Source organism: Adiantum capillus-veneris, chromosome 16, assembly GCF_014529385.1.
Source record: "Adiantum capillus-veneris isolate H3 chromosome 16, ASM1452938v2, whole genome shotgun sequence".
Lineage (NCBI taxonomy): Eukaryota > Viridiplantae > Streptophyta > Polypodiopsida > Polypodiales > Pteridaceae > Adiantum > Adiantum capillus-veneris.
The window spans coordinates 11,104,884-11,132,221 of record NC_140946.1 but is presented as its reverse complement, the minus strand read 5'-3'; the positions used below and the strand labels follow the sequence as shown (position 1 = coordinate 11,132,221).

The 27,338-nt window shown below is 44.4% G+C and overlaps 1 protein-coding gene and 1 long non-coding RNA gene across 8 annotated transcripts in view; one reads left to right on the top strand and one right to left on the bottom strand.

Annotated features, from left to right (window-relative positions):
* Positions 1 to 27,338, top strand: part of LOC147438563 (uncharacterized) — a 104,787-nt gene that overhangs the window by 73,831 nt on the left and 3,618 nt on the right. The window contains exons 6-7 of one of the 7 annotated variants that reach the window (XR_015184503.1): positions 18,942 to 19,024; positions 24,025 to 25,215. The exons of 1 other annotated variant lie outside the window; for it this stretch is intronic. This is a non-coding gene — a long non-coding RNA (uncharacterized LOC147438563). Of the gene's footprint in view, positions 1 to 2,517; positions 2,652 to 18,941; positions 19,187 to 24,024; positions 25,216 to 25,866; positions 26,004 to 27,338 lie in introns of those variants that run through there. 5 more of the 7 variants (XR_015184505.1, XR_015184506.1, XR_015184502.1 and 2 more) reach the window with 5 other exon arrangements.
* LOC147438564 (putative LRR receptor-like serine/threonine-protein kinase At1g06840) lies at positions 2,600 to 26,561 on the bottom strand. Its single transcript, XM_086484647.1, has 19 exons — positions 25,920 to 26,561; positions 25,421 to 25,562; positions 25,233 to 25,304; positions 19,910 to 19,981; positions 19,682 to 19,825; positions 19,449 to 19,520; positions 19,224 to 19,295; positions 18,782 to 18,859; positions 18,354 to 18,422; positions 18,211 to 18,276; positions 18,022 to 18,093; positions 17,844 to 17,933; positions 17,683 to 17,754; positions 17,091 to 17,605; positions 16,847 to 17,008; positions 16,090 to 16,428; positions 15,481 to 15,731; positions 3,028 to 3,162; positions 2,600 to 2,941 (listed from the first exon to the last, which is right to left on the bottom strand). Exons 1-19 carry the CDS (start codon positions 26,038 to 26,040, stop codon positions 2,600 to 2,602), a joined length of 2,886 nt encoding a protein of 961 aa, XP_086340773.1. The 5' UTR covers positions 26,041 to 26,561.

Here is a 27,338-nt window from a genome sequence, read left to right as displayed (position 1 = left end):
TTGCATCTACATTCCATTACTAGTTCAGGATACCAACCACGAATCAACAGTATCCCCTCTCTATTCATGAGACCGATGAGCGATATTTGGACATAAAAGAGGCAGATATTATAATTATAGACGAGCTATCTATGTTAATCCAAACAACTTTTGATCTTATCGTAAGACAAAATGTCAACGTAACAAGCTGTACATTGGTTGTGTTCTCTTGCTCGATGATCTTGCCCAACTACCCCTAGTTTGTAGTCACGCACGGCATCTTTGTAACACATGCCATATCACAAGCTCGGTCCACTAGCTACATGCAACTTTGTATATTAAGATGCCATGCTGTGTAAGACATGCAACATACCTTGAATTGCTTTAGTTCTTAACCATTATTCTTTAAAGAAAACCAGCCATAGATGAGATCAATTGTACCTTGGGTGCATGTATTATAGATGAAGCGCATGTGCATGACTACATCAACAACTCTACTATGATAATCTGTACTCACAAATCAGACGTCCAACACTAAAACAACCTTGCCTTGATTAAGTTGTACAATCAAACTGATATTACAAAAGCTGAAATGAAGACGAACGCGGGTAACATAAATGTCCTTCAGTAGTGGCTCCTAGACCCTAAGTTCAATGAGCTGGACTCGATCGCAATTAGCGTGCCTTGCATGATCACTGAAAACATCGACTTGACAATTGGTGCGGCAAACGGTGCAACATGCATTGTCGATGCCATTATACAAAACACAGAAGGTGAAGTTACATGTATCACTGTTCTCATTCATTATACTGGGAATAACTACAAAAGAAGAAAGACAAAACACACTCGACATCCACCTTCAAAAATGCGAGCTGACATTCTACACTATCAACCATTTGATGAAAATTATCTTTTTGAAATACTTTCTGTTTGCAAGAATTTACATGTAGCACGTATACTAGAAAAAACATTCATCAGTAGACATAGTAGTACAACCTCGCTTGGATATAATCTCAACTGTAATCATCCCTATAATCTCTAATAATCGATGCACTTAACTTTGTCTCCTCCCATAAACATTATAGCATTTTTCAAATGTATATCCCTTTCATGCAGTGTTGCCCTTGCCAAATCAGTCATTCTCTTGTTCCCTTCAGTGCTAGATGCTAAATGTGAATCTGCATATGTCATGTTATATTCTAGAGATGTTATATAGCAAGGCCCACCAAGCAAGACTAGTTTCATAAATTCATGCAGCAAAACATTATCAACGTGTCAATATCCCTAAGATGTCATAGAGAAATTAGTGACTTAATTCACATCGAGGTAACCTGTGACAAAGGAGTGGAGTGCCCCCTCTTGCGTAGTCCGCATGGCACCAAATTCAACCTACTAATTCATCGGTAACTTTTATAATAGTCCGTGCTAAACCAAAGCCTCAAGGTAAAGCTCTAGTATTTGAGGAGAATGTGCTCAATCCTCCTCCTCCATCCACTTGGCATCAAGAGCCGAATAGTTCCCGAACTTGACCAAATAGCAGTGGACCAGCTTACCTTTCACTCTCCTTTCCTCATGTGCTAGGACCTATTTTAGCCCCCTGTCCACTGGCACTTCACCTTTGAAAGGTCTCAATCGAGTCATATGGAATGTATTGTGGATCTATGGTTGAAAATGAGTGTCGGTTGGAGGCGATCTTGGCTGGCGAATCAAGTTGATGGACTTGGGTGCCCTAATTCACCCCTTGTTCACCCTTCACCCCTTGTATACCAACTTGATTTGATGGTCAAGGATGATCTCGCCCTGCGACACTGATTCCCGACCATAGATCTCGCCCATAATCACCCATGTTGTTTGGATCAATGAGAGGTCAGTAGTATGTAGCCCTTGCTTGCCCGTTTATGGTTAATAGGTGGAAAGAGGAAGGAGGAAGAGTCTTAATTGGTTTCTCAGCACCTATAAAGAGTGCAAACCATGTAACAATTACAAGCATCTTGGTGTCATGAAACATTTAAACTGAATCGGAGACACGATAAGATATTGTAATGGATCTTGCGCAATACCATTTGGCCCTTGCTTGACCATGATACATGGCCAATGTCTGAAAAGGGAAATCACCTTAACCAATCAATTATAAGCATTTACATGCCACAAAACTTTTAGGCTTTTTTGTTGAGACAAAATCATGCTCTTATAATAGAAAAACATTTATCGACATGAAAGCATTGCCTATTTCAATAAGACTGGAGCCCGTGTCTTAGCAAAGGTATTTTTAGCGGATTATACACATCTCTAATCTGATGCAAATCAGATCAGAACAATACAACAAGCAATCTACAGTGACTTCACAGAATATACATTTAACTAAATGCTTTTGAGGCAAAAACATGCTCCTCTCAGAAAAATTACATATCCCTGGATTAAATATACATGTAATATGAGCAGATTTAATGACATTCACGCATTTGTTTCACTACAGACTAGAGCCCTTGTCTTGGCAAAGATATATACAGCTGATTACATTCATCTGTTCTGATACAGATCAGATCAAATCAATACTTAACAACAAGCCAACACCTACATTGGCTTGGTTGAGTAGTACATCCATAAGAAGACTTGTCCTTCATCTTGGGACAATGGAGGGTATGGTGCCACTCATCAGATTACTTCCATCGATATCAGAAGAAATATAAGGGTTGTATGTGATGAAGCCTTTGTGATGTTTAGCAGAACTCGGTTCTGTATCCACTGAAGTTTCAAAGGACAATGTAGCATCCGGAGGCAGCAGGCGCTTGATGCCTTCCAGCTCCCGAACCACCTCGGCCATAGAAGGTCGTGAGTCAGTCTCGTCCTTACAGCATGCAAAAGCAAGGCGCATGAAAGGTTCTAAGCATTCTGCAGGATATGGTCCCATCCTTGGATCCACAGTCGATAACAACATGCCAGCTTCATAAGCCATATGGACCTGCATATGCATATATATGAAGCACCCACACATTCAAGAACCAGTCACCTTCACATACCACAAATGTTGCATATGACCTTTCTTACCTCCCTGACCAAATTTTTTCCCTTTGTAATGGGCTGCTGGCCAGTCAGAAGCTCTAGCAAAACCACTCCAAAGCTGTACACATCACTCTTGTCTGTCAGCTTGTGGGTGAGGAAATACTCCGGATCAAGGTATCCCTGCAAATAAATGTTTTCATGCCTCAGAGACACATTGTGTGTGTGTGTGTGTGTGTGTGTGAGAGAGAGAGAGAGAGAGAGAGAGAGAGAGAGAGAGAGAGAGAAAATGAAATGTTACATTAACGTCTTCAAAAGGCCAAAGTGACCTATGAGACTAGAAAGTTACAATGTGGTGGATCTGATATAAAGTCAGAGTAACAAGATGACAAAATGACAAAATAAAATACTATGGAATCCTACACTACTGGGTGGCAGCTCTAAAGAAGTCTGTGATCTGAATCTGAGACTGGCTAGTCTTTCCTCTCATCAAGCTCTCTCTGTGTCTGCGCAGCTCGAGCAAAAACAAACCTAGGCATCTCTAATTCTCGTACCGCATGACTCTAGAGAATGGTCCAAAGCCCTCTCTGAACAAGCAATGGAAGCGGCCTCGTATCTCGTAGTAGACGGGGCAGTGGCATGTGTAGTGCAACTCTGTCTCAGGCTCGATGTCACACAGGGGACATGTCCTGGCCTCTGCTGATACTCCGCTGTATCTCCTAGTCTCGATCCGTAGCTGGTGTGAAGATGTGCGTATCTGGCCAATAGCACATCGTATCACATGAGACAGGTGAGTGTCCATGTATCTGGGCCTCGTCACAAAACCATCCTCCGTAAGCTGGAGGAGATGCTCTTTGTAGAAAGCCATCTTCGTGCCTAGCACTAAAAACCACTCCAAGGTAAGTGTAGGCATCTATATACTCCACCTTTTCCTGGCCGTATGTGAAGGCGGGCGCTGACCTCCTGATCCACTGTGGGGTGGTATTAAATACCATGACCTTGGTTTTACCAAGGTTGACGGACAAACCACTTTCTTGGGCAAACCTATGCAAAGCATCAGGTGACGTTGCATCCCCTCCGGAGAGTCAGAGATCAAAACAATATCATCAGCATATGACAATAGTGGAATCCATGTCCCTGCCAGCTGTGCACCTCTATCACCATCTCTCTCAATGTAGTCAGAAACCTCATCTATATACATACCAAATAGAGTAGGAGAGAGCGGGCAGCCCTGCTTCACCCCAATAGTGGAGTAAACCGGTGTGGATAGACCCTCTGGGGTGCGTACATGCCCCACTACTGACCTGTATAATGCCATGACCCCCCAAATGAGCTCTGTGGGTACTCCCATCTCCCGTAATCTGCGCATCAATCTAGCTCTGGGCACTGTGTCAAATGCTTTACGCAAATCCACAAAGCTGCAATAGATCCGTCTCCCACGCGATCTACCCTCCTCAATGATGGCTCTGAGTGTCAAGATATGGTCAAGAGTAGAAAAACCCCTCCTGAAACCTGCCTGCCCGGCTGTGCGCATCCCCTCCCTCTCTGCCCATCTACTCAGCTGCTGCTCAAGAATAGATGTGTACAATCGTGCCGATGTGTGTCCAATCATGATAGTGCGATAGTTCCCAGGCTCCATAGGGTCTCCCGACTTGAAGAAAGGTACAATAGTAGATAGGCTCCAGGTATCAGGCAAGCCCTCACACATGGCACGGTTAAACATAACTGCAAGAAGCTCTGCTAGTAAATCTCTGGCATGCATGAAATGCTCAGCCACTAAGCCATCATGATCATATGCTCTCCCAGTCCTCATCCTGTCAATGGCCTTCCTCACCATCTCAGCCGGTGAAAAAAACACATTTGTGTGGGCATGGATCGGGGGGGTCAGGAAGGGGGTGCTGGTTAGGAACTGTGTACAAAGATGATGCATAATGGCCCCACGCCTTTGTAGAAGTGATGGCGGGGGGGGGGGGAGTGCTCATGAAAGAGGCTCCATGCCTTACGTGAGTCCTGACTCAAGAATAGCTGGTATAGATCCTGCTCTAGGCGAGCCAAAAATGCCCTCCTCTTCCACCGCACTAGGTGTCGGAAGTCGATCTGTGACTGCCTATGAGTGATGTCTCCCAAAAGCACCTCCCTCTGAAGTCTAGCTCTAGTGTCCAGGCATTCCTCATCATACCAACTATTCTTGGGCATGCTCCCCGAACAACGTCTCTGCTCAGGCTGGGTATGTGGGTATGCCTCTGCTGCTGCATCATGTAGTGTCTGTGGCAGTATAGTAGTAAGCTCCTCTAGAGGTCGCCATGGCTTCTCTGTGCACAGGCGTCTGTAGATCCCATCTATGTATACAGAGTCCGTCTCCCGCGTGAAGGTGTAGCGAGTAGGGGCTGCTGCCCGTAGCCTTTGTGCTACACTAAACTGAAAAGAAATGGTCAGCGATACAAGAGTATGATCCATTGCCACACCAATAGGTCAAGGTCCAACCGTGAGGTCCTGGATACTAGAGATGAGGCTCGGTTGTGCCATGACATAGTCCACTGTGCTGGCTCCATGTCTGTGTGGGAAGCATGTGAAGCCTCCCGAAGCAGGAAACCTCTGTAGGCCATTCGAGATGGCCAGTCCATGTGCGGTGCCCATGTCTATCTGGTGTCGCCCATACTCAGTATATTCCGCATCGTGTGATAGTTTGGACAGGCCCGTCTCTACAACATCTAGCTCTCTCAGCATCTCCTCTGAAGTATCATAAAACATTGTTTGGTGATGGGCAGTCCTAGCATTGAAGTCCCCTAGAATGATAATGTCACCATCTCTAGAGAACTCCCATATGTCATCGTCCAAAATAGAAAAGGGGGACTGTCCTCTGGGTGATGCATAGACCAACGTACTCGAGGGAAAGTAGCAAATAGCAATGTAGAAATATCTGCCTGTCTCTGCTTTCAATCTCACCCACATGTACCTAGCCTGCTCATCCCTGCGGGCTATATGTATCAATGGCTGCAAATCCTCTCTAAATAACACTGCCACTCCCCCCGAGCCCCGTCCTCTGTGCTCTGAGCGTGTCTCTTGTCTGTAAGCTATCTCCTATCTATATCCACTGATGTGAGGCATGGATTGCCCAAGGGTTTGGTGTGTCTCAGAGTAAAATATGATGTCTCTTCCAGTAAAGCTATCCTCAAAAGCACCCACATCAAGACGCATGGATCCACTACAGTTCCAGGCCGCCACTTTGAGTGTGGTCCCATGAGTCTCGCACCATCATGTGGAGCGTCGCTCCAGTATTACTACTCTTCCATCTCAGTAAAAGGCAATCTTGCCTTTTCCCCTTGCCGCTCTAATCTCCGGCATTACTTCCTGCATATGAGCGATCTGCGAGAGGGTAAGATCATCCCCGAGAAAAATGCCCGTCTCTTTAAGAGTTGGCCTTTTCTTCAAGGACTTCTTCGCGTCCATGGAGGGAAAACGGAGGATGAGTGCCCTTTCTTTTGAGGTTTCCCCACTGCTTCCATTTTTCTTTATGTTGCCCACTTTCCAGGCTCTTGTGTGCGTTGGCTCATGAACCCCCATCAAGGCCATGAGTTCTTTTACCTCTTCATCCACATTGCCTTTGTCTTTAAGACCGCAAATTCTCACATGTAAAGCGGGCACATGTCTTCTTTGCTCCTCCTCTAGTGTCTGATTAATGATAGTGGGTGTCGACGTGGACGTTATCTCCTTGCCTTTTCCTTTCTTGGCCACCTCGATCCATTTCTCGGCTTCATCCGCCTTCATCCACCCAAGAAGTCGTCATCTCTTTGTGTTGTTCTTCTCCCTCTTTGATGGCCTGTACTTTCTCCTTGATCGTGTTGATTTCTTCGATTACTGAGGGTTGCAATTCGCCCTCTTCCAGTGTGTTGCTTGATCGTGCTTCAACGAGATCTTTCTTGAGTGACGCAATCTCTTCATCCTGAGTCGTCACTCGGTCTTCCAGTGCGTTTATCTTGCTTTCTTGGATTAGGACACGTCCTTCGAGCATTTTTATTGTGCCCAATAGACTGCGGTTCATCTTGGTAATAGTTTCTGTCATTTCCTCTTTGCACTTTTGAATGGCGTCCTCTAGGGGATCGGTTTTATCACTCAGCTTCCTCATGCTTAATCGCCATCCGGAAAAGAGCCACTAAGCGCATATATGCATCCACACTATGCATACATTGTCTCCCGCATCAAGCATACATTTGCATCAAGCATTCCACAGCGGATAATGGTACAACCACAGCCCACTGCGGGCGTCAGCCTTAAAGCCAAAATAATGGAGGGGCCTTGCGCCCAATGTGCTCAACCCAAACCTGTCTAACGCTGTCCTGCATACACCACAAATCCGAACCTGTCCAAGCTGTCCCACACAACCAACGCAACCCTCTGGCTTGAAACTGCCTGCGCACAAAAGCACTCCCCGCAGAGTGCAGGGGATGTACCTGCCGAAATAGGAGATGCAGCCCCAGCGGGGTCTGCTCCTATTCTAGCACCTGTAGGAGAATGGAATCCATGCAGCCTCTGCGGGACTGCCTTACTGTAGGCGCTCTTGATGGAGCCATCCGTGATAACCAGGGCGCAACCTTGCTGTAGACTGCCCCGAACCTACACCTGTACCTGCTAAGAACAGCACGCAGCCCCCACTGTCGGGCAGCTCGCAGCTTGAGGAGGCCAGAGAGAGAGAGAAATGAAATGTTATATTAACGTCTTCAAAAGGCCAGAATGACCTATGAGACCAAACTGGTACAAAAGTGGTGAACCTGTTACAATGTCTGGGTACCTTAGTACTAAAGTACTAAGTGTGAAAGTAAATGTGAAAAACTAAATACAAAGTATTAAATAACCTTCTTAGGAGCATTCTGGGTGTCTGCCTAGAATGCTTCTAATCCTTTGTTGTAGTCTCCTCCGGTGAAGTGTGCTTCTGCATCTTGGTCATGGTCGTCTCGATTTCCTAAGCTCAATCGCCCTGTCAATGAGGGTGCCTTTGGTATGAATGTGGGTACTCCTTTGTGCTGGCTGCTGGCCTCTTGCTTCTCCTTCCACTCCTGCTTCTCTCGATCCGAAGAAATCTGTGATCTGCCTCTGAGGCTGTAGTGCTCTTTGTCTTCTCATTAGATTATCCCTGTGCCGATGTAGTTCCGGTAGGTACAAGCCTAAGCATCTTGGATCTTGGTATTGCATGACTCTATCTAGAGGTCCAAAGACTTCTTTAAATAGGCAATGGAAACGCCCACGTATCTCATAGTATACGGTGCAATGGCATATGTAGTGTAATTCTGTCTTCGGCTCCATTCCGCATAACTTGCAAATTCTCCTCTCTGGTGGGATTCCCCTAAATCTGCCAAATTCAATTTCCAGCTGGTGTGAGGATGTACGAATCTAACCAATAGCACATCTCAAACCATGAGACAGGTGGGTATCCATGTAGCTCGGGCGAATCACAAATCCATCTTCAGATAGCTGTAGGAAGTTTTCTTTGTAGTCGGCCATCTTCGTGCCCAATTCTTGTGTAGGGTCTACCCATGTCCTCTTAGTATCCAACTGTATAAGATCCTGACGGATGATTTTATTAATCTCCGTTCGTGTAATTGCCAGTGATGGAGCCTCAAGAGAGTATTGGAAGGGGGGTAATCTTTCTATATTGAACTCGTGTCTCTGAAACCACGAGGACAGTTGCACATACCAGCATGATGTATCCCCTTTCATTGCTAATTGTCGAGAGGATTCGAGGGCCAGTCTAGTATATCGGCAATTATTTGTATCCCACAAACCATGTATAAAGGACACTGATCTGGTAAGAGCTTCAATTTCTATCGGAGGGGCAGCTAGATCCGCTCGGGTAATCGCGTGTGGTACGGAGGCCTTGGCTCTAATCATTCGAGAAATCATAGATACCAAAGGTCTCTCCATTGACTTCCAATTATCCTGATCCACAGATGGTCTCCCCATAAAGCATAGCCGAAGCCACCACAGTATCAAAGAGCCAAAGTTTTGTTCGTGGTTCCTGAAACTGCACTTGTGAACACATCCTCTCCAACCCTCCCAAGGCCGCAGAGGCTCTGGACAATCTAGCATCCGCTGCTTTCTTAAGAGTAAACTTGGGTCCTACAAATACCACACCAAGGTATGTGTATGCATCTGTGTACTCTACTGTATCCTGGCCATATGCAAATGTAGGTGCCGATCTCCTAACCCACTGCGGTGTGGTGTTAAACACCATAACTTTGGTTTTACCCAAGTTTACCGACAGTCCACTGTCCTCTGCAAATTTATGTAATTCATCTAGCTGCCTCTGCATTCCATCTGGTGATTCTGCTATCAATACAATATCATCTGCATACAACAACAAAGGGATCCATGAACGTGCAAGTTGAGCACCTCTGTCACTCTATCAATGTAATCTGATACCTCATCTATGTACATACCAAATAAAGTAGGGGACAGTGGGCATCCCTGCTTTACTCCAACGGTGGAATGAACAATGTCGGAATCCCCTTCTGGAGTACGTACATAACCAATTACTGACCCGTATAAGGCCATGATCCCCTAAATAATCTCTTTGGAAACCCCTAACTCTTGCATCCTGCACATCAATCTGGCCCTTGGTACTGTATCAAAAGCTTTCCGAAAATCCACAAAGCAACAATACATCCTTCTCCCGCTTGCTCTTCCTTCCTCAATAATGGCTCTGAGCGTAAGAATATGATCTAAAGTGGAATAACCCCTCCTGAATCCAGCTTGTCTCGTTGCCCTTATGCCCTCATTCTCTGCCCATCTACTCAATTTTTGTTCAAGAATGGATGCGTATAGTCGGGTCAATGTGTGACCTACCATAATGGTACGGTAGTTCCCGGGTATCATAGGATCCCCTGATTTGAAAATAGGTACGATAGTAGATAATTTCCAAGATTCAGGTAATCCTTCACACATGACCCGATTAAACAAACAAGCAAGGACTTCTGAAAGTAGATCCCTAGCATGGATCAGATGTTCTGCTACTAAACCATCATGATCATATGCTCTTCTTGTCTTCATCTTATCAATGGCTTTTTTCACCATTTCCGTAGTAAAGAAAGTACTAGTAGCAGGGCATGGCTCTAGCGGATCTGGTAATGGAGGCTGTCCAGATACCATATATAATGATGTTACATATTGACCCCAAATCTCAGGAGAAGTAATCGTCGGAGGCGGTGAGTGCTCGTGAAATAAACGCCAGGCCTCATGTGAGTCCTGACTCAAGAAGAGCTGATATAAATCCTTCTCCAGTTTGGCTAAGAATGCCCTTTTCTTGCTACGTACACCGAAGAGCAATCCGAGACTGCCTATATGTGATGATCCCAAGTGTAAGCTCTTTTTGGACCTGGGTTCTCGTCTCTCTGCATTCCTCGTCATACCAACTGTTTTGAGGCATGTTCCCAGATCCTCTCTTCTGATCAGGTTGAGTATGTGGGTATGCCTCTTGTGCTGCTCCATGTAGTATCTTTGTTAACTGAGAAGTAATCTCCTCTACAGTATATATTGGCTCGGCTACCCACATCCTATTATAGATCTTTTCCACATAGACTGAATCAGTCTCTGGCGTGAAAGTATATCTTGTGTGTGTCTTCTTCCTTTGTGCTTGAGAGGCATTGTACTGGAAGGACATTGATAGGGTCAAGAGAGCATGATCCACTGCAATCCCAACCGGTCTTGGTCCCACCTTAAAGTCCTCGATACTAGAAATAAAGCTTGGTGAAGTCATGACATAATCCACTGTACTGGCCCCATGCCTGTGCGGGAAGCATGTGAATCCCCCAGATAAAGGGAAATTCTCTAGACCATTAAGTATGGCCAAACCATGTATAGTTGCCATCTCCATGAGATGTCTCCCATATTCAGTGTGTTTTTTATCCTTTGAGTTTCTAGTAAGCCCCTTCTGTGATAAATCCACTTCTCTGAGCATTTCCTCATAAGTATCATAGAACACTGCTTGAGAGTTGGCCGTTCTAGCATTAAAGTCTCCTAAGAGAACGATGTCTCCATCTCTAGAGAACTCCCATATGTCATTATTCAATATGGAGAAAGGGGACTGTCCTTTAGGTGAGGAGTAGACTGATGTACTTGGAGGGAAGTAGCATATAGCGATATATAGAAATCTACCTATCTCGGCTCTCATTCTCACCCACATATACCTTGCTTGCTCATCTTTCCTGATAATCTGTAGTAGTGGTTTCAGCTCCTCTTTAAATAAGACTGCTACTCCTCCTGAACCCCGGCTACCCCGTAGAGATCTCTTGTTTGGTCGACCAGCTGTTTCCCATAAATAACCCTTCACATGTGGCATAAGGTTTCCCTGTATCTGGTGTGTCTCTGAGTAGAAAACTATGTCTCTGTCCCTAAAGCTGTCTTCAAAGGCACCTACATCTAGCCTATACGATCCATTACAATTCCACGCCACTATCCGGAGCGTCGCCCCATAGGTCTCGCACCGTCATGATGAGCGCTTTTCCAGAACCACTACTTTCCCTCCTCTATAAAAGGCGATTTTCCCCTTTTCTCTCGCTGCCCTGATCTCTGGCATCAACTCTTGCATGTGTGCTACTTGTGCCACTGTAAGGTCATCTCCCAGGAAAATACCGGTTTTCTTAAGAGTTGGCCTCTTCTTTAGAAATTCTTTCCTTATTTCTATATTCGGGAAGCGGAGAATAAGTGCTCTATCCTTAACGTTTCCCTTCTCATCGATTCCATTCTTGCCCACTCTCCATGCACTTGTGTGAGTATGCTCTGTGATGCCCATGGGTTGTAACAGTTCCTTTACTTCTTCATCTACATCCTCTTTGTCTTTGACTCCTCTGACCCGCACATGCAGAGCCCGATTCTTCCTTTTCTGCTCTTCCTCAATGGTCATATTAATAATGGTGGAGGTAGGTGTGGTCTCGGGCATCTGGGCCTTCCCTTTCTTCGCATCCTCAATCCATTTCTCTGCTTCATCAACCTTTTCTTGTGTCTTAAAAAGACGTTCCGCCTATGAAGATGCCGTTTTCGATTTCTGTTCGTCTCCTCGTAGAGCTTTCATCTGATCCTTCATGTCCTCGAGCTCCTTCAGCACCGAAGGTTGGTCGTCTCCCTTTTCCTTAGTTGCAGATTTGCAAGCCGCAAGTTCTCCTTTTAGCTCCTCAATTATTGCATCTTTTTCCCGTAGTTCCTGTAGCTCTCGGCGCTCGCGTGCATTTCCTTCCTAATGTCATCTCTCATATAGTTTAGCTCTAATTTGAGCATCACCTGAACCTTCTCCATCATTAGCTCATCATGTATCTTGGAGGTGTTCCCAACTCGTAAGGATCTTGGTGATAGTATAGTATCTCTATTTCTCCGTTTAAATGTAGCTGTTGTTTTTTTTGGGGTGGTGTAGCTATCTACACCCGGCCCTTCCCCTTCGGTAGGCGGATCCATCGAACCTGAGCCACAAATGTGGGGTAGTGTACTAGGGTACTAGGGTGAGGGACTGAGAATAAGGCAAAACTTAAAAGTTAAACCTTAAAATTCTTTAAACTTTAACCTAGGAGGTACTACGCGTAGATAAATGCAGGGGCGCGCGTAGGACATGGCCTTCTACGCGTAGAGGAGCTTGCAACCAACCCTAGCCTACACACATGCTCACATCCCTCTGCTGCCTTTGCTTCGTCCCCTAGTGCACGCCCACGTCACGTCCTCCCTTGCTGCCGCCAACGGCTGTTTGTCGCGTCTGAGTTGCCCGGCTCTAGCGTGTGCCATTACAATAGCCGGCCACCCATTTCTGCCCCTCTGCTTGCCTCGCTTCTTCTCTTAGTGCGGCAACAGCTGTAGGAGAATGCGCAGGGGCTGGGCGCGCTGTCACAGCAGGCGGGGGGAGAGGGTGTGCAGCTCGTGTAGGAGATCAGCGTGTAGGAGAGAGAGATGCAAGCAGGAGAGGGCAAGCAGGAGGCGGGGGGGTGCAGAGCGCGCGCGATCATGTGCAGAGCAGTAGCGAGCAGGTCGGGTGCAGAGCGGGAGCGCAGGGGCAGAGAGAGAGAGAGAGAGAGCGCTTTTTAACATCTATGTGAGGCCGAAGTCAGCCTATGAGACAAATCAAGTATACATGTGTGTATGTCCTCTCTCTATCGGAAAAGACAAAATAGTTTAGACTTGTACAAAATAAAAGAGAGAAGGAGAAATGAAATGAAATGAAATGTTATATTAACGTCTTCGAAAGGCCAAAATGACCTGTGAGACCAAAAAGTTACAATTGGTGAATCTGATATCATGTCTGAGTATGGAAATTACAAAGAACTAATACTAAACTAAGGAAAAAGGAAATGAATCTGAAGCTGGTTTGGAATTGAGACGAGATGGCGGGGGGGGGGGGGGGAGGTTGGTGGGTTCAAATGAAATCTCTCATTGGTCGTTGTCAAATCTCATCAACCTCCTCCATGGTTAGTACTCTGCTTGGCCGTCTCGCATGTCGAGCTAAAGTGATCCGTATCTTCTGTTGCAGCCTTCGTCGATGGTGGGAGATCGCTCAAGGTCGGGCGTCTGGATCTGCCTAGCTCAGTTGCTCGGTCAAGCAACATACCTCTAGTGTGGGTGGGCTCTGAGATTTGTTGTGGTGACTGCTCCTCTAGCTCTTCCCTGGCTGGTGTAAAGAAATCTGTGATTCGTCTCTGAGACTGTGTTTCCCCTAATGTCCTCAGCAAGCTCTCCCTAAGTTTGCACAGCTCTAGCAGGAACAATCCGAGACATCTCTGATCCAACACAACCCCATGTCAAAGATGCTCATCCATGTAGCTCAGCCGTATGATGAAGCCATCCTTAGTGGTGTGGAGAAAATGGTCTCTGTAGAAAGCCATTTTCTACAGAGACCATGTAGCTCAGCCGTATGATCAAGCCATTTTTAGTGGTGTGGAGAAAATGGTCTCTGTAGAAAGCCATTTTCTTCCCCAGACAATAATGTGGAGGTCACCAATGTGTCGACAAGCCATGGCTTAGTGTGGGGCTCGTGGAACTACACCTGTGAGCATATCCGCTCCAACCCTCCTAATGCTGCATGCCCTTGTGCAGTCTCACTGTCGTTGCCTCTCCCATGGAGAAGGACAGCCCTCTCAAGTGTAGGACTCCACATACTCCACCTCCTCCTACCCATACAGGAGAGCAGGTGACGATGCCCTCACGCGCTGCATTGTACTGTTAAAGATTGTAACTTTTGCTTGTCAAAACTGACAAACCTCTAGCAAAGGTCTATAATGCATCAAGCTGCTTTTGTAGCCCCTGTGATGAGTCCTCTATGAGCACAATGTCATCGGCATATAACAATAGGGGTATCCAAGTACCTGATAGCTGTGGTCCTTTATCTCCCTCTATGTCAATGTACCCGTGACACCTCATCATACATACCAAAAAGAGTAGGTGAAAGTGGGCATCCCTGTTTCCGGAGTGAACCACCTGTGATAAGCCCTCTGTTGTGCGTACTCTACTCATCGGTGTCTCATACAATGCCATGATCTCCCATTTAAGGTCAGTGGGGACTGCCAAGTCATATAGCCTACGCATCAAACTCGCTAGAGGGACTGCCAAATGCCATGCAAAAATCCCAAAAGCAATAATAGATCCAACTCCTCATGGACATTTGCAGATGTTTCTTTGAGGAGTGGGTCTCTATGTGTCGAAATGTTTTTCTTCCAGCTGTATGCAGGACGTTTTATTTTTCTTGGTCCAGAGAGAGCACCTTGCATTGTATTTTTGGGGGTGTGTGTGTAAGTGGCACCCCTGTTACACTTACGTTGAGCTGGCAAGCTTTCCTCATCCTTTCTCCTGAAGTGTTGCACTTCCCCATATGGTTTTATACCGTTAGTGTTCCTCCACCTCTACATTCACCTTCTTCCTAAAAACATTCACCCATCCCTCCATGTTTACCTCTATCTTCACCTCGATGGTTTTGTCCATTCCTTCGTGGTCTTCGTGGATAGCCTCCCGGTCTACTTCCATGATCTCCCCTCTCTCCCTCTCAGGGGTTTTGAACTTCTGATGGTGGCCACCTCTATGGACTCGCATGCCAGGTGGATTTGAATGGTATAGTGACCGTGATGTTTCATGGTCCAAGCGTGGGAAAGTTCCATGGGCTAGAGCCTAGGGAGTTGAACGGTGTCTGAGCATGTTGCTGAACTGAAGAATCCAGGCTAGAGGGTGGAAGCCCAAGGGAGATGGGCTCCAAGAGGGGGCAGTCGGACTACAGGATGAGGCAGGGAAGGGCAAAGCTCTGGTTGAGTCATGGAGCAGGATTTCTTGTGACAGGTGCCCGACACTGTTGAGCAAGCATACCTTACCTACTACCCCCCCAAACTCCCCAAAACAAAAATGCACACACACGCCCGCAAGCACAAAATTGTAAAAACAAAGACCTAGTATATTGACCACCGACAACAACATTCTATGACCATTGACAACATTACCAAGGGAAAACATCATTCAGCCTAAGAAGAAACAAGACTGAATCTTTACCGGAGTTCCTTTCACCACCGTTGACACATAGCCACCTGCATCACCTTCTATTTCTGCAACTGGAGCAAGCTTTGAGAGGCCAAAATCTGCAACTCTTGCCCCGAATTTGTGATCTAGCAAGATATTGGTAGCTTTGATATCGCGATGAAACAAGGGAGGATCGGCTTCAGTGTGAAGATACAGAATTCCTTTTGCTGCACCTAATGCTATCTGAATCCTTCTTTCAAAAGCAAGGGGTGCTTTAGAGCTTGCTGAAATGAAAATGGAAAACAATGTGCGCTTTCAGAATAGGTAGGCAATCTGCAAACTAAGATGACAACTTCAGAGTGTTGCAGATGTATGCCAACTATGGAGAGCCCTCATATTGAAAGGACAATCAACTATGGCGACGCTTATAATTCTCTGGAGGAGAAAGTCGTCTTGTTTTTTGTTTTTGGCTATTTGGCCTTTATTATTTCGGTATACATGTTTTGAACAGCACATTATGTGCTTGTGGTGTACTGGGATGAGCTACAATATTGTGTATGAGCCACTTTATACTGCTTGTCTTGTAGCATAATCAGCTAAGTTCTTGCAAAATGAAAAACCAATAATGGATATGTTACTCACAATTTAAGTGATCACGTAGTGTGCCATTTGCCATAAACTCGTAAATCAGCATCTGTTCTCCTTCATCATCACAAAATCCAACCAAGTCGACCAGATTACGGTGATGAAGGCGAGAGAGCGTTTGCAGCTCTGTCAAGAACTCTTTTGTTCCTTGGAGAGACCCTTCTTCAGCTCGTTTTATAGCAACTATCAATCCATCGGCCAAAATGGCCTTGTAAACCTTTCCATATCCGCCTTGTCCAATCTGCAAGGAGCTGTCAAAGTTGTTGGTGGCTTTCGTCATCTCCTTGAAGGTGAAATCCTTCACACCGTCTACTTTTAGGCGTTCATGATGTCGAGCTGTCATCACAAAGCACAAAACAGCATATGACTGATCCGTTCCATTCATGTGGACGGACTCAATCAATAAAATCAGGCAATTATCCATGTCTCAAGAATGCATTGTGACTGGGGTGAACAAGCACCAACAATGCATAAAAGTATGCCAGCAAGAATGCATACAATCACTCAAAACTGTGGACACAGTAAATATGCACCACCAATGCATAAAAGCACTCATTCAAGAATACATACCGCCACTTAAAAGTAATTGTGTTTGTGTGTGTGCGCTCGATACAAGCAGAAGCCATGTGGTAGTGCTATGAGTGACCGAGAAGCTTACGTTTTTTGTCTATTCACATCCATAAATGAAGGAGAGTGTGTATGTGGCAGTTTGAAAACATGCACGATAAGCAAGTTCGAAACCAAAGGTTACTACCTGCTCGTCCTCTACGCGCAGCGAATAAGCCCCTTCGTTTCGCCACAAAAAGTAGAACTGCCACTACAACAAGGGCTGTGAAAGCGGCACCACCAAGGACAATACCAGCAATGGCCCCACCCTTCAATCCAGTTTTAGATCCAGCGGCATTGGTTAAAGAACCTGCATTAGCAATTGCATTGACTTTTGCACGACTTCCAACAAATGATCTTTGCAGGAAAGAAGGTTCTCTTGAAGAACTCACTGTTGTATGGGAACTCCATCAAGAAAAAAAGAACCTCGTGAGGACCAAAGGTTCTGTTGCCAGCTATAGTAAAGGTTGCAAATTGATTGTAAAGGCGCTCCACCTCAGAAGAGTTGAACTGAGCAGAGCCATTACTTGGAAATAGCTTGAGATTTACACCCAAACGAGGCCCAGGCTCCCAGGTAAAGTCTGATACGTTTACTTGATGGTCGGACAAATTAAGTCTTAATCCCAAGTAGTTTTGGAGAGCAATTTGGTAAGGTTGGTAGATAGCAAAGCTGGGACTTTTGAGACGGTATCCCACACTGAGAGGATAGGCGCATTGACAGACACCAAAGTCTACAAGTCCATAGTTGAGCTCTTGATTGCGACTTTTGTCACAGGTGGCATCCGAACAACCCATGGGCAATGGCACAGTGGGAAGAGGAATGGACACATTGGCACCAACACCACTAGAATTTGTGCAATATGCTGAAAAATTTTGCGACGCTTCACATAGAGGATTTCCTGATAGCCTGCACTCATAGGCTTGAAGGATGAAATAGCACACAATGTGTCTCGTATTTTGGAAATCATGGAAATAAGATAATACCTCAGTGTTACATTTGGAAGTGAAAGAAGCGCCGAAGGGGAGAGGTCCGTGAAATTGTTACTTTGGAAGTCCCTAGACATTCAAAACTGCAAATTTAGGACAAAAAGAAGGCATGAAAGCAATCAAACATTCCATTAAAATGTGTAGTGAGAACATCTCACATAACATAAACTGAGCCTGCATTCGTGAAGGGATCGTGAGCAAGGAGATCTGCTGCTATGACTCCATCCAAAGAGTTGTTCTGCAGAAGCCTGCAATATGTAATCAGGAGACCGGTGATTATATTTGTGAAAAACCTGGCTCACAAACTAGAGTAAAAATGTGGTTAAGGGCACTTACAACAGCTCCAATCTTCCGAGTCCATAAATGGAAGCAGGGATTTCTCCATCCAGTCGATTGTTGGATAAATCACTTCACAAACCAAACTTCATGAGAGTTTTTAGAGCACAGACATCGGGATCGACGCACTGGTGGCTCCCTTAAAAACCTTAAATTACTCTTATGTGCATCAAATCATATTAATCTCACATTGTTCTGAGACTCTGAGGCAAGTTTGGGGGAAGTCCCCCACTTAACTGATTGTGGCTTAGGTCCCTGCACATTAGGAAAAACTACGTCAAGAAATTGATAAAAAAACATAAGCAGGAAAGAAACAATGAGCTTGCACTTACAAGTATAGTAACGTGGCTATTTCCGAGAAGTCAGGGATCGTGCCATTCAAACCACAGTTTCTTAAACTCCTGAAGACACACAAAAGACGTCAGGAAAGAAAGTAAATCAACAAGCAGTCTAAGAACTACTTGGCAAATGGAGAGTTAGAAGGTTTTGTGAAGTGCAAGCTACTATTGCTTCTCCTTTGGCTATCCTTCCAGTTCCTCTGGTTTAAGAGCCTTCATATAGTTTGACCAAGCAATGGTAAGTTCGTATGTAGCTCTATTTACATGGATTAATTTCTTTCTTTGTTTGAGATGGTACCTTTGACAAACCCTTGAGGTACAATTTTAAATAACTAGAGAGCACTTATATGAGATATTTCGTGCTTCTAAATAGAAGTTTCAAGAGAGAGAATATCACCGAAATTACACATGATTATGCTTACAGCTTGGTGATGTTGCTTCTGGAGAAATTTTGGAAGCTTGCTGGTATTGAGCCACTGAATTGGTTGTTGTCAAGTTGTCTGTATGGTCAACAGCAAGAGCAAAATAAACACTTCATATTGACTAAGATTAAAGACCGTTTTGGTTTGCTTCATTTACAAGGTGAACTGGTGCCATCATAGTGAGCCATGACCTTGCCTATGGTTTTGCAGTGCTAGGACTCTGGCAAATTTCTCCTTACAGAGGTACTTTCATGCTTGGAACCTCCTAAAATTTCTAGTTTATTTGAGCTAGTCATTGCTAATTAAGGACTCAACCTTATAGCGTGTATCCAAGGTCTTAAGAGTATGTAGTGTGAGTCAGTTGCTGGCCCCAGTACATTTACAAAGGTAACCAAGTGTAAAAGTAACATTCATAAACTTGAGTTTAACAGAGTGAACTTACACAATAAGAAGAGCGGAAATGTTGGATATTTCTGAGGGTATCTCTCCAGTCAGCTTGTTGTTATCGAACAAACTGTATGCAAAGAAACAGTTTGACATGACAGGTTAACCACCATATTCTAGACTCCAGCACAAAGCCAAGAACATTTCTAATCATGAAGAGTCACTTATAATCATGTATTGGACATTAAAAAGTACATCCAGACAGAAGCTTCAAAATCCTTACAGATGTGCTAGCATTCGAAGTCTGCCCAACTCTGGAGGGATGCTTCCATTCAAAGAGTTGTTGTTCATGTGGCTACCAAGAAATATCTTAATCAATAAAGGTTGAGTAGACCAAGTTTCATAATGTGAATATCAAAAATTGAAGTTAGTGCAATCTATTCCAAATATGAACATGTAAGTATTCATGTAGTTCATAAGCTTGTATGCAATAATGAGCCCCATGTCCAAACTCACAAGTGCCGCAAATTGTTGAGAAACTGGTAACTTGAGGGTATAGGACCAGAGATGTTATTTTCATCAATCTGAAAGCGATCGAGGGCTGTAAGGTTGCCAAATTCCGGTGATAAGATCCCACTCAACTTGTTTCCACTAAGAAGCCTGAACCGCAGTCTTAAAAGTATTCAAGCCTACTCCACAAAATGTCAATGTTTAAGATTTGAAACAGCAAAACTGTGGACTTACATTAATTGGAGTTTCCTCAAGTAACCAACCTCTGGAGGGATGGACCCTGTGATATTGTTCCACATGAAATCCCTATGCAGAATAAACAAGATCACTTTATAACAAATAACATTTTTTGACACTGACATGCAAGGTACATTGGAAAATTAAAAATTCTTTCTCATCCAGAGAAACAAATCTCTTCATATTGATTATCTTCAAAGAAAAATAAGAAATAGTACCAGAATTAATGAGAATAGTAGGAAAAGGAAAGAGAAACGATTCCATGTCATGTTACTTGCTGATGATAGTATATGGGTTTCTCTCTATCTCTCTCTATGAGTAAAAATGGGGGTTTAACCCTTTGCGTTACATAAAATTCAACCATTGGTCAATATACAAGAAATATCGGGAACATATATTACAATGACATCATGGGGAAAAACACCCATACATCAATCATGAGGATGGTATAGATGGTCAAATTGGCCTCAGGAAGCCTACACAAATCTTCCAAAAGCTCTGTCCACCTCAGGTGGTGTAGCGAAACCATCTAGTTCAATGCTAGTAACCAAAATGATATCAAGTATTTGCTGCAAGAACCCTCCTGTAGGAGCTTGTAAAAGCCACATGATTGGAAAGCCCCTATCCTGTGCCTCCACAATCATCCTGATCTAATTCAATATCTCTTTATGTGGTACTCCAAAATAGGATTCAGATCTTTTTAAAAGCCAAACTAGAAGAGAGGTGGGAAGAATCCGCTTGTCCTCCATTACAAAAGCCAAGAGACAATACCACAAAGATCTCTCTGACTGAGCTCTCTCTAGACCAAGAAAGATCGGGCCCGTTCTGCAAAAAGCTGTAATTATCAACACATGGTGGCCCACCCTCAAGGATACATCAAAAAATCCCCATGGACCACGAGCATTGAAATGGCCCAGTAACCTCATGGATAAATGAAACATCTGATGGTGAAGCAAAGCCTGCTAAATAATCAAACTCCTCAGCTAAACGAGGAGACTCAATATGCCGATGTCTCCCATTAGTGCCTGCTGTGAGGCAACTGATGGTGAAGCAAAGCTTGCTAAATAATCAAACTCCTGAGCTAAACGAGGAGACTCAATATGCTGATGTTCTCCCATTAGTGCCTACTATTAAAGTTTAAACATCTGATGGTGAAGCAAAGCTCGCTAAATAATCAACTCCTCAGATAAACGAGGAGACTCAATATGCTGATGTTCTCCCATTAGTGCCTACTATGAGGGGACTGTGACATGATCTCCAAAGGATCAACCAACTGCTGAGCTGGCCTTTCTTAGGGTACCTCAGGCTCCTCCCAAAATCCATTGACCGTTGATCCTTTTGCTCTACCTGCCTGCCCTGGGATCGCCCTCTCAATCTTGGTCTGGTAACCTCACATCAAGTGGTAAATCGTGTGAGAGTTGCTCCACCTCATCACTCCTTTATCTCACTACTCGTCGTCTATAAACAAGGGCACAGGCTGCTCCTTTGCGAGTGTGACAACTATTTCTACCGAAAAGTGAGCATCTCGAAATTGTGTGGAAGGGGTGACAACCACCTTAACAGATGGCACAGATGTCTCAGTCTGCACTGAACACATAAAAGGTATGCCAAAGCTACTCCCATGTGCTTCAATGTATCAAGCAACCAAAATTGTGCAGGTAGCTAAAGCCTAAAAGCAATCTTTATAGATAATTTCAGGATCTGGCATCTATTCTCAAAAGCACCTAATATAAAATCCTGATACCGCACGGTATTTAAAAAATCAATTTTTCCAGAGGGAGGCCAAAGGGAGCCGGGAAGGGGGGGAGGGGGTGGTGTTGGGTTCAAGCCCTTTTTCGTCAGTTATCTTGAGTGTCTAGCCTATGGGAAATTCCCTTTATGGAGCATGCAGGTGACTTCACTTGGACTCCAAGGTATGCATGGCAAGGTTAACTTTTATATTGTAAGGCTTTCAATACAATACAGCGTGGTTTTTGTTTTTACCGGGTCGACTTCTCTCTCTCTCTCTCTCTCTCTCTCTCTCTCTCTCTCTCTCTCTCTACCACACAGCTCCTCGCCATGGCCCTCAGGCGGCATCCTCCCTAGCTCCAACCCCAACAACTGGTATCAGAGCCCAGGTGGGCTGCCAAAGGAAGGAGAAGCTTGGCGCTGGCAAGTGGTGGCATCTGGAGGAGCGTATCAAATCACTACTTTTGCTGCGCTGTCTAGAGTAGGGAACAAAGAGCCATAAGGGCCTGCGGTCGACTTCACAGGGCCGATACAGAGCGTCTCTAGCCATTGAAGCTGAAGCTCGAGCTGTGGTTCGTTAGTATTGGGGCTCAAGATCCTTGTCGCAGTGGCTGTTGCTGTTGCTGCCGCTGGCCTGTCCTGCTGCAATCGAAGGGAAAGCTACGCCCGATAACTGGCCAACACAAACAAGTGCTGACCATAACCCCCTTCGTCTCCAGCTAGAGGAAACTCGACCAGGCGCAGGTTTGCAGGTCGTTGTTGCAAAAGTTTTTATTTTTGATTTGACACTAGTTGAACACCTTCTTTGCCTGCGTAAGGGGTTATTCACACAAAACATACCTTGTTTCGGAAGTCTTCTTGCCACCCAAAGACTGGTCAAGATTGTGAAGCTAGTTCACAACGGTGTTTATGCATTTCCAAGGCATAGATAGCAAAAGTGATTTCCTACGTGTTTCAGAACACTACAAGCCTACGACTTTTTTTTTAAAACGGTGTTGTTTGTAGTGCTATGCAAGTGATGACATATCAAAAAGCTATCATAGCGCTTGGTATAGGCCAGCATATTGAGATGCTCGAAGTTCTAGTCTCTGACTTGCAACATCATGTCAAAATGCATGCAAGAACAAAGATCGATTCGCTACATCAAGCACTTCAAATGCAATTGCCGTTGCGTGCGACCTAACAAAGGGCTTTTCAAACCACTATCCGGCATGGAAAAGATTCAGTATATGCAAGCTTTAGCAATAAGTCAACTAATGCTACACATGAAGATCTCCTTTGAGATTGCAGTACAAGATTTCACAAAATTATTTTACTAGTTCAGTGTCATAGTTTTGTTTTGTCTTTTGTCAACAAAATTATCTTTTTCACTCATAGCCTCTTTTACCTTATCTATTGTTAGTCATGCCATGATACACTTTTGTACGGGTTAGACACTGCCACCACACAGATAAGTGGTAAGACCTCCCAATTTTTGTCAGTTCTCAGCCTGTTTTTACCACTTCTCATGAGGTTACTGGGTACACCATAAACCCAAGGTTTGGCAGTGAACCAAAAACTCCATTTTTGGTAGCTAACTTTTTCTGACCTACACCCTATCTGTTCAAGGGGGGGTTACTGATCTAGCAGCAGGTTATGGATACACCAAAAATCCTTGGTTGTGAGAAAACCTAAAACTCACGGTTGACGAGTACACCAAAAACTCAAGGTATCATGAGTTGCTTATCCAGTTCGGGCTTGAGGGGGGGGATTGTTGGGTTCAAGCCCTTTTTCGTCAGTTATCTTGAGTGTCTAGCCTATGGGAAATTCCCTTTATGGAGCATGCAGGTGACTTCACTTGGACTCCAAGTTATGCATGGCAAGGTTATCTTTTATATTGTAAGGCTTTCAATACAATACAGAGTGGTTTTTGTTTTTACCATGTCGACTTCTCTCTCTCGTTCTCTGCATACCACACAGCTCCTCGCCATGGCCCTCAGGCGGCATCCTCCCTAGCTTCAACCCCAAGGGGGGGGGGCATTCAATAGTGACAATCCGATATATCTTTTGGGTGATCTTTTTGTCATTTCAATAAAACTGCCATATGTTGACATTCTTGCTACCATCCGGTTCAATTTCGGGCGCTCAGTGCCATGTGCAGGCACAAGTGAGTACCCTTCGATTTCTCTGATCCGAAACTTTGAAGGGTGTTCGCTAGTGCCGCATAGGCATTAGCGCTTAGTCACTCTGCCTATTGCCACCACTACAAAGATTAAATAACTGCCAAAAGAGCAACAACAAGTTTCAACTGGTGAGGGATATTTATGAGTTAGACCTTGTGGAGCTGGGCCGTCCATTTGACTTGAGGTTTCAGGATATCAAGACTTGGCTCTGGTATTGTGCAGGGTTTGAGGAGTTTAGAATCGCAAGGATGGAAAACTCTTATCATGTATGGTTGCTTCTCGCTTTCCATTATCTTCTTCCACTAATGACTGTTTGACTGCAACGGCAAGTTGAGAGTGGCCTTGTTTGAAGATTAGTTTCTTGGACTTGGAGAGTTTGTACATGGCCACCTTATATTTTCTGTATGGATCCATGTATTGGAAGCGAGGATCACACTACATGTTGAGTATCTCAGGCAAGAATTATCCAGAGAACGCTTGAAAATACTCAAGAGGATTTTTGGCATGCCAAACATGCCTTAAAGGAGAAGGGAAATACAGTGTACTTTCTTTTGTATGTGTGTTGTTAGCTTGTTAAGGGACCATGTGAGTTTCTCTTGTTTTAAAATTCTCACAGGATTCTTCACCTTCTTAGCATAGCTAAAGCTATAGTGGGTCTACATACTTGGAAAAGGACCATTTTACAACAAATGGACTCTTATAATTATCCTCACTCAGTCCCGATACAGGCTGCAAACAAATCTCTCAGCTTAGCATAGGCTTGTAGAGCTTGGTATGCTATGATTGAGCCATTCTTTAAAACAAAACAGGATTTCAGATTTAATTTTTTGTAGACAAACTCCTTGATTGGCCCTATGGGACTATGGTCATGTCATCATCATTGTATATACTCCTTGTTCTTCACTAGTGTTGCCACACGAGTGCCACACCAAGCACATGGAGCCTCAACACACTAATTTTTTTTAGAGTTGGTGGCGGCACAATTGGCAGTTAAAGAGGGTTCCTTGCAGCATTTTTGAGGGAAGACCGTTATGAGTGGGTTGTTATGAAGTGGACCTCACATTCCTCCAAAAAGGTTGGCCGGAATGGAAGCATGAATGCGCAGTCCTAACAAATTTTTCAGTAGCAATGCCTTTATTATAGATCTCCCCTCTGTACTTACCAGAGTAATGAGAATTATTAGCAACAGATCATGTCTAAGCATTCCAGCTTTTGCAACGATACAAGGCATAGGAATGCAATGGCTCATTTGAATTTTCATTCAGTGAAAATCAGCAATGCTAATTGGCAAGAGTATCAATGGTCAATTGGTGATCATGTCGATGTTCTCACGCAAAACTTAGGCTGCCTTATGTCTGGGCAGGTTTGTTTTGGGAGGACATTATCAATCTCTCATTGCCAACAGCTCTCAATGACAGTAAAGTGCTTACATGATGGTGAGCTGTGTCAAATTGCCCAAATCTGGGGCCAAAGTTCCAGTAAAATTCATGTTCAGCAACCGCCTGCACATAGAGATTTGAAATCATTTTTATACCAATTAATAGATTTTCATTATTGTAAGAAACATTTGGCATATTGATAAAAAATTCCCTCATTGCAAATCTCTACTTGCACTTACAGTTCTGTAACATAGCTTGTTCCATTAATATCCGTGCATAAGACGCCCGTCCAACTGTCTCCGCACGGATCCTCTCCTTCCCAGTTACGGAGCCGGTTAAAGACATCCCCAATACTAGCTTTTATTGCTCGAAGAGCGCGCACTACAACATAAAAAACCCAAAAGTTTTCAACACACAATCCCAAAACTTGCTTATTTGTAAATGAATATACATGCATACACTCTTGGTTTGAGAAAACTCAAGCAGGTTTAGCTTTTGTTCTCAATCTAGTCTACAGCATAGCGCGCTATACCCAAAAAAAATCATGCTTTGTGCACACACATATTATTCATGTCTTGCTGATCAGTGCCATTCCACAAACATGTTTACGATAGGGAATGCCACAATGTCAGTATATTCGAAGTAACAATATGACACTGAAAATGTTGCAGTTTAGGATATGCAGGTACATACATACTCCCCGTTTTATAATTTGGAGAAAAGTATACAGAATCTGACCTTCAACTGAATCAGAAATGCTAATAGACCAGTGTATTGAAGATGCAAATACAAGAAGGAACAAGGCTGCTTTAGCTGGAGAAGGAATGATGTGTGCACGCAATACATCTTTGCGAAACATGCTGGTGAAATATGTGACGCACTAGTGTTCGATTTCTCAGAAAGAAAGACTTGGGATGATGAGAAATGATGTTCAAAGCGAGGACCGCAAGGTTTTCTGTGTGTTGCAAGAAGTGAAGTTTTGGTTTTTCGACAGTTGTATGTACAATTTACATATTTGCGTTGCTAAGCATACATGTGTGTACAAACTGCACAACAGGGGCATACAACAAGGATAAGTTTGTGTGTGTGTGTTCGTGCACTAGCCTGTGCACGCACAAGTATAATAGAATGATTTGGGAGCTTAAAGAGGGATGATCGTGTACAGAGAGATAGAGAGATTGTGACTTGGGTGCGGAGACGACTTAAAATAGCAGAAAAATCAAAGAGGGGGACCAAGAGCAAACAGACAAATACGAGCACGCTCGCAGAGTGGACTCGTCAACGGGGGAGAGAGGGGAGGAAGGGGGTGGGCTGCAGAGCATCAGGAAATGCGGGAAGAGAGATGAGCGCTCTCTCTCTCTCTCTCTCTCTCTCTCTCAGCATGCTGCCTGTGTAGTTCGAGAGCAGCTCTGCGCTACTGCGGGTGGTGAAACTTGGGAGTTTGGAGGAGGGAGGGCCCAGCCCGCTTTGACCAGCAACTCCCAAACAATCCTCGAGATTTTTGACGGCCGGCTTTTGTACCAGCGTACGTTTTGCCTAAAATTGACAGTTCAGCACTTCTGCTCGATGCTCATCTCCGCCCGCTGCCGCCCGCCCGGCTACGAGTAACTTTGTGAACCATCAAAATTGGCGGGAGTTGACTTAAAGGAACGACCACGGAGAGAGAGAGAGAGAGAGAGAGAGAGAGAGAGAGAACCATTCAACCAGGTTTGGCAAGTGCGTACTACAATTATTATTGGAAAGGGTTCAAAATCTTGTAAAGCGGTTGAAATTAGTGCTAAAAAGAAGTATTAAACAAGAATCAAACAACAGTAGTAGTCTGTGCTAATCATTCTGAAAAACAAGCTGGTGCTCCAAGCCCATGCTCATGCACATGCAAATTCAACAAGACTAGCTCGCCAGCAAAGGCCACCTGTGCGATCGTCTCGTCTAGCTGCAAGGGGAGGTTGGCGAAGTAAGGAGCATGCGACACATGGCCGGGGGAGAGGCTCGGAATCCCTTCTCGTATTAATTGTATGGGTACGTTCAAAGTGTCACAAGTCATTAAGTACCTTGCTTTAGTGTTATCAAAAGATAGTTTTGAGACAAGCTCTTCGTGTTACATATATGGTAAAAGCCTCTATCTTGGGACAATCACCGTGGCAAATGTAGGTAGTA

Bases quoted from the DNA above. Each gene is read 5' to 3' on its own strand.
- LOC147438564 (XM_086484647.1), bottom strand. From the start codon at position 26,040: ATGTTTCGCAAAGATGTATTGCGTGCACACATCATTCCTTCTCCAGCT. The intron at 25,305-25,420 runs GTAAGTGCAAGT...CTCTATGTGCAG, and splicing joins ACAAGCTATGTTACAGAACT to GCGGTTGCTGAACATGAATT. The intron at 2,942-3,027 runs GTAAGAAAGGTC...ATGCATATGCAG, and splicing joins GAAAAAATTTGGTCAGGGAG to GTCCATATGGCTTATGAAGC.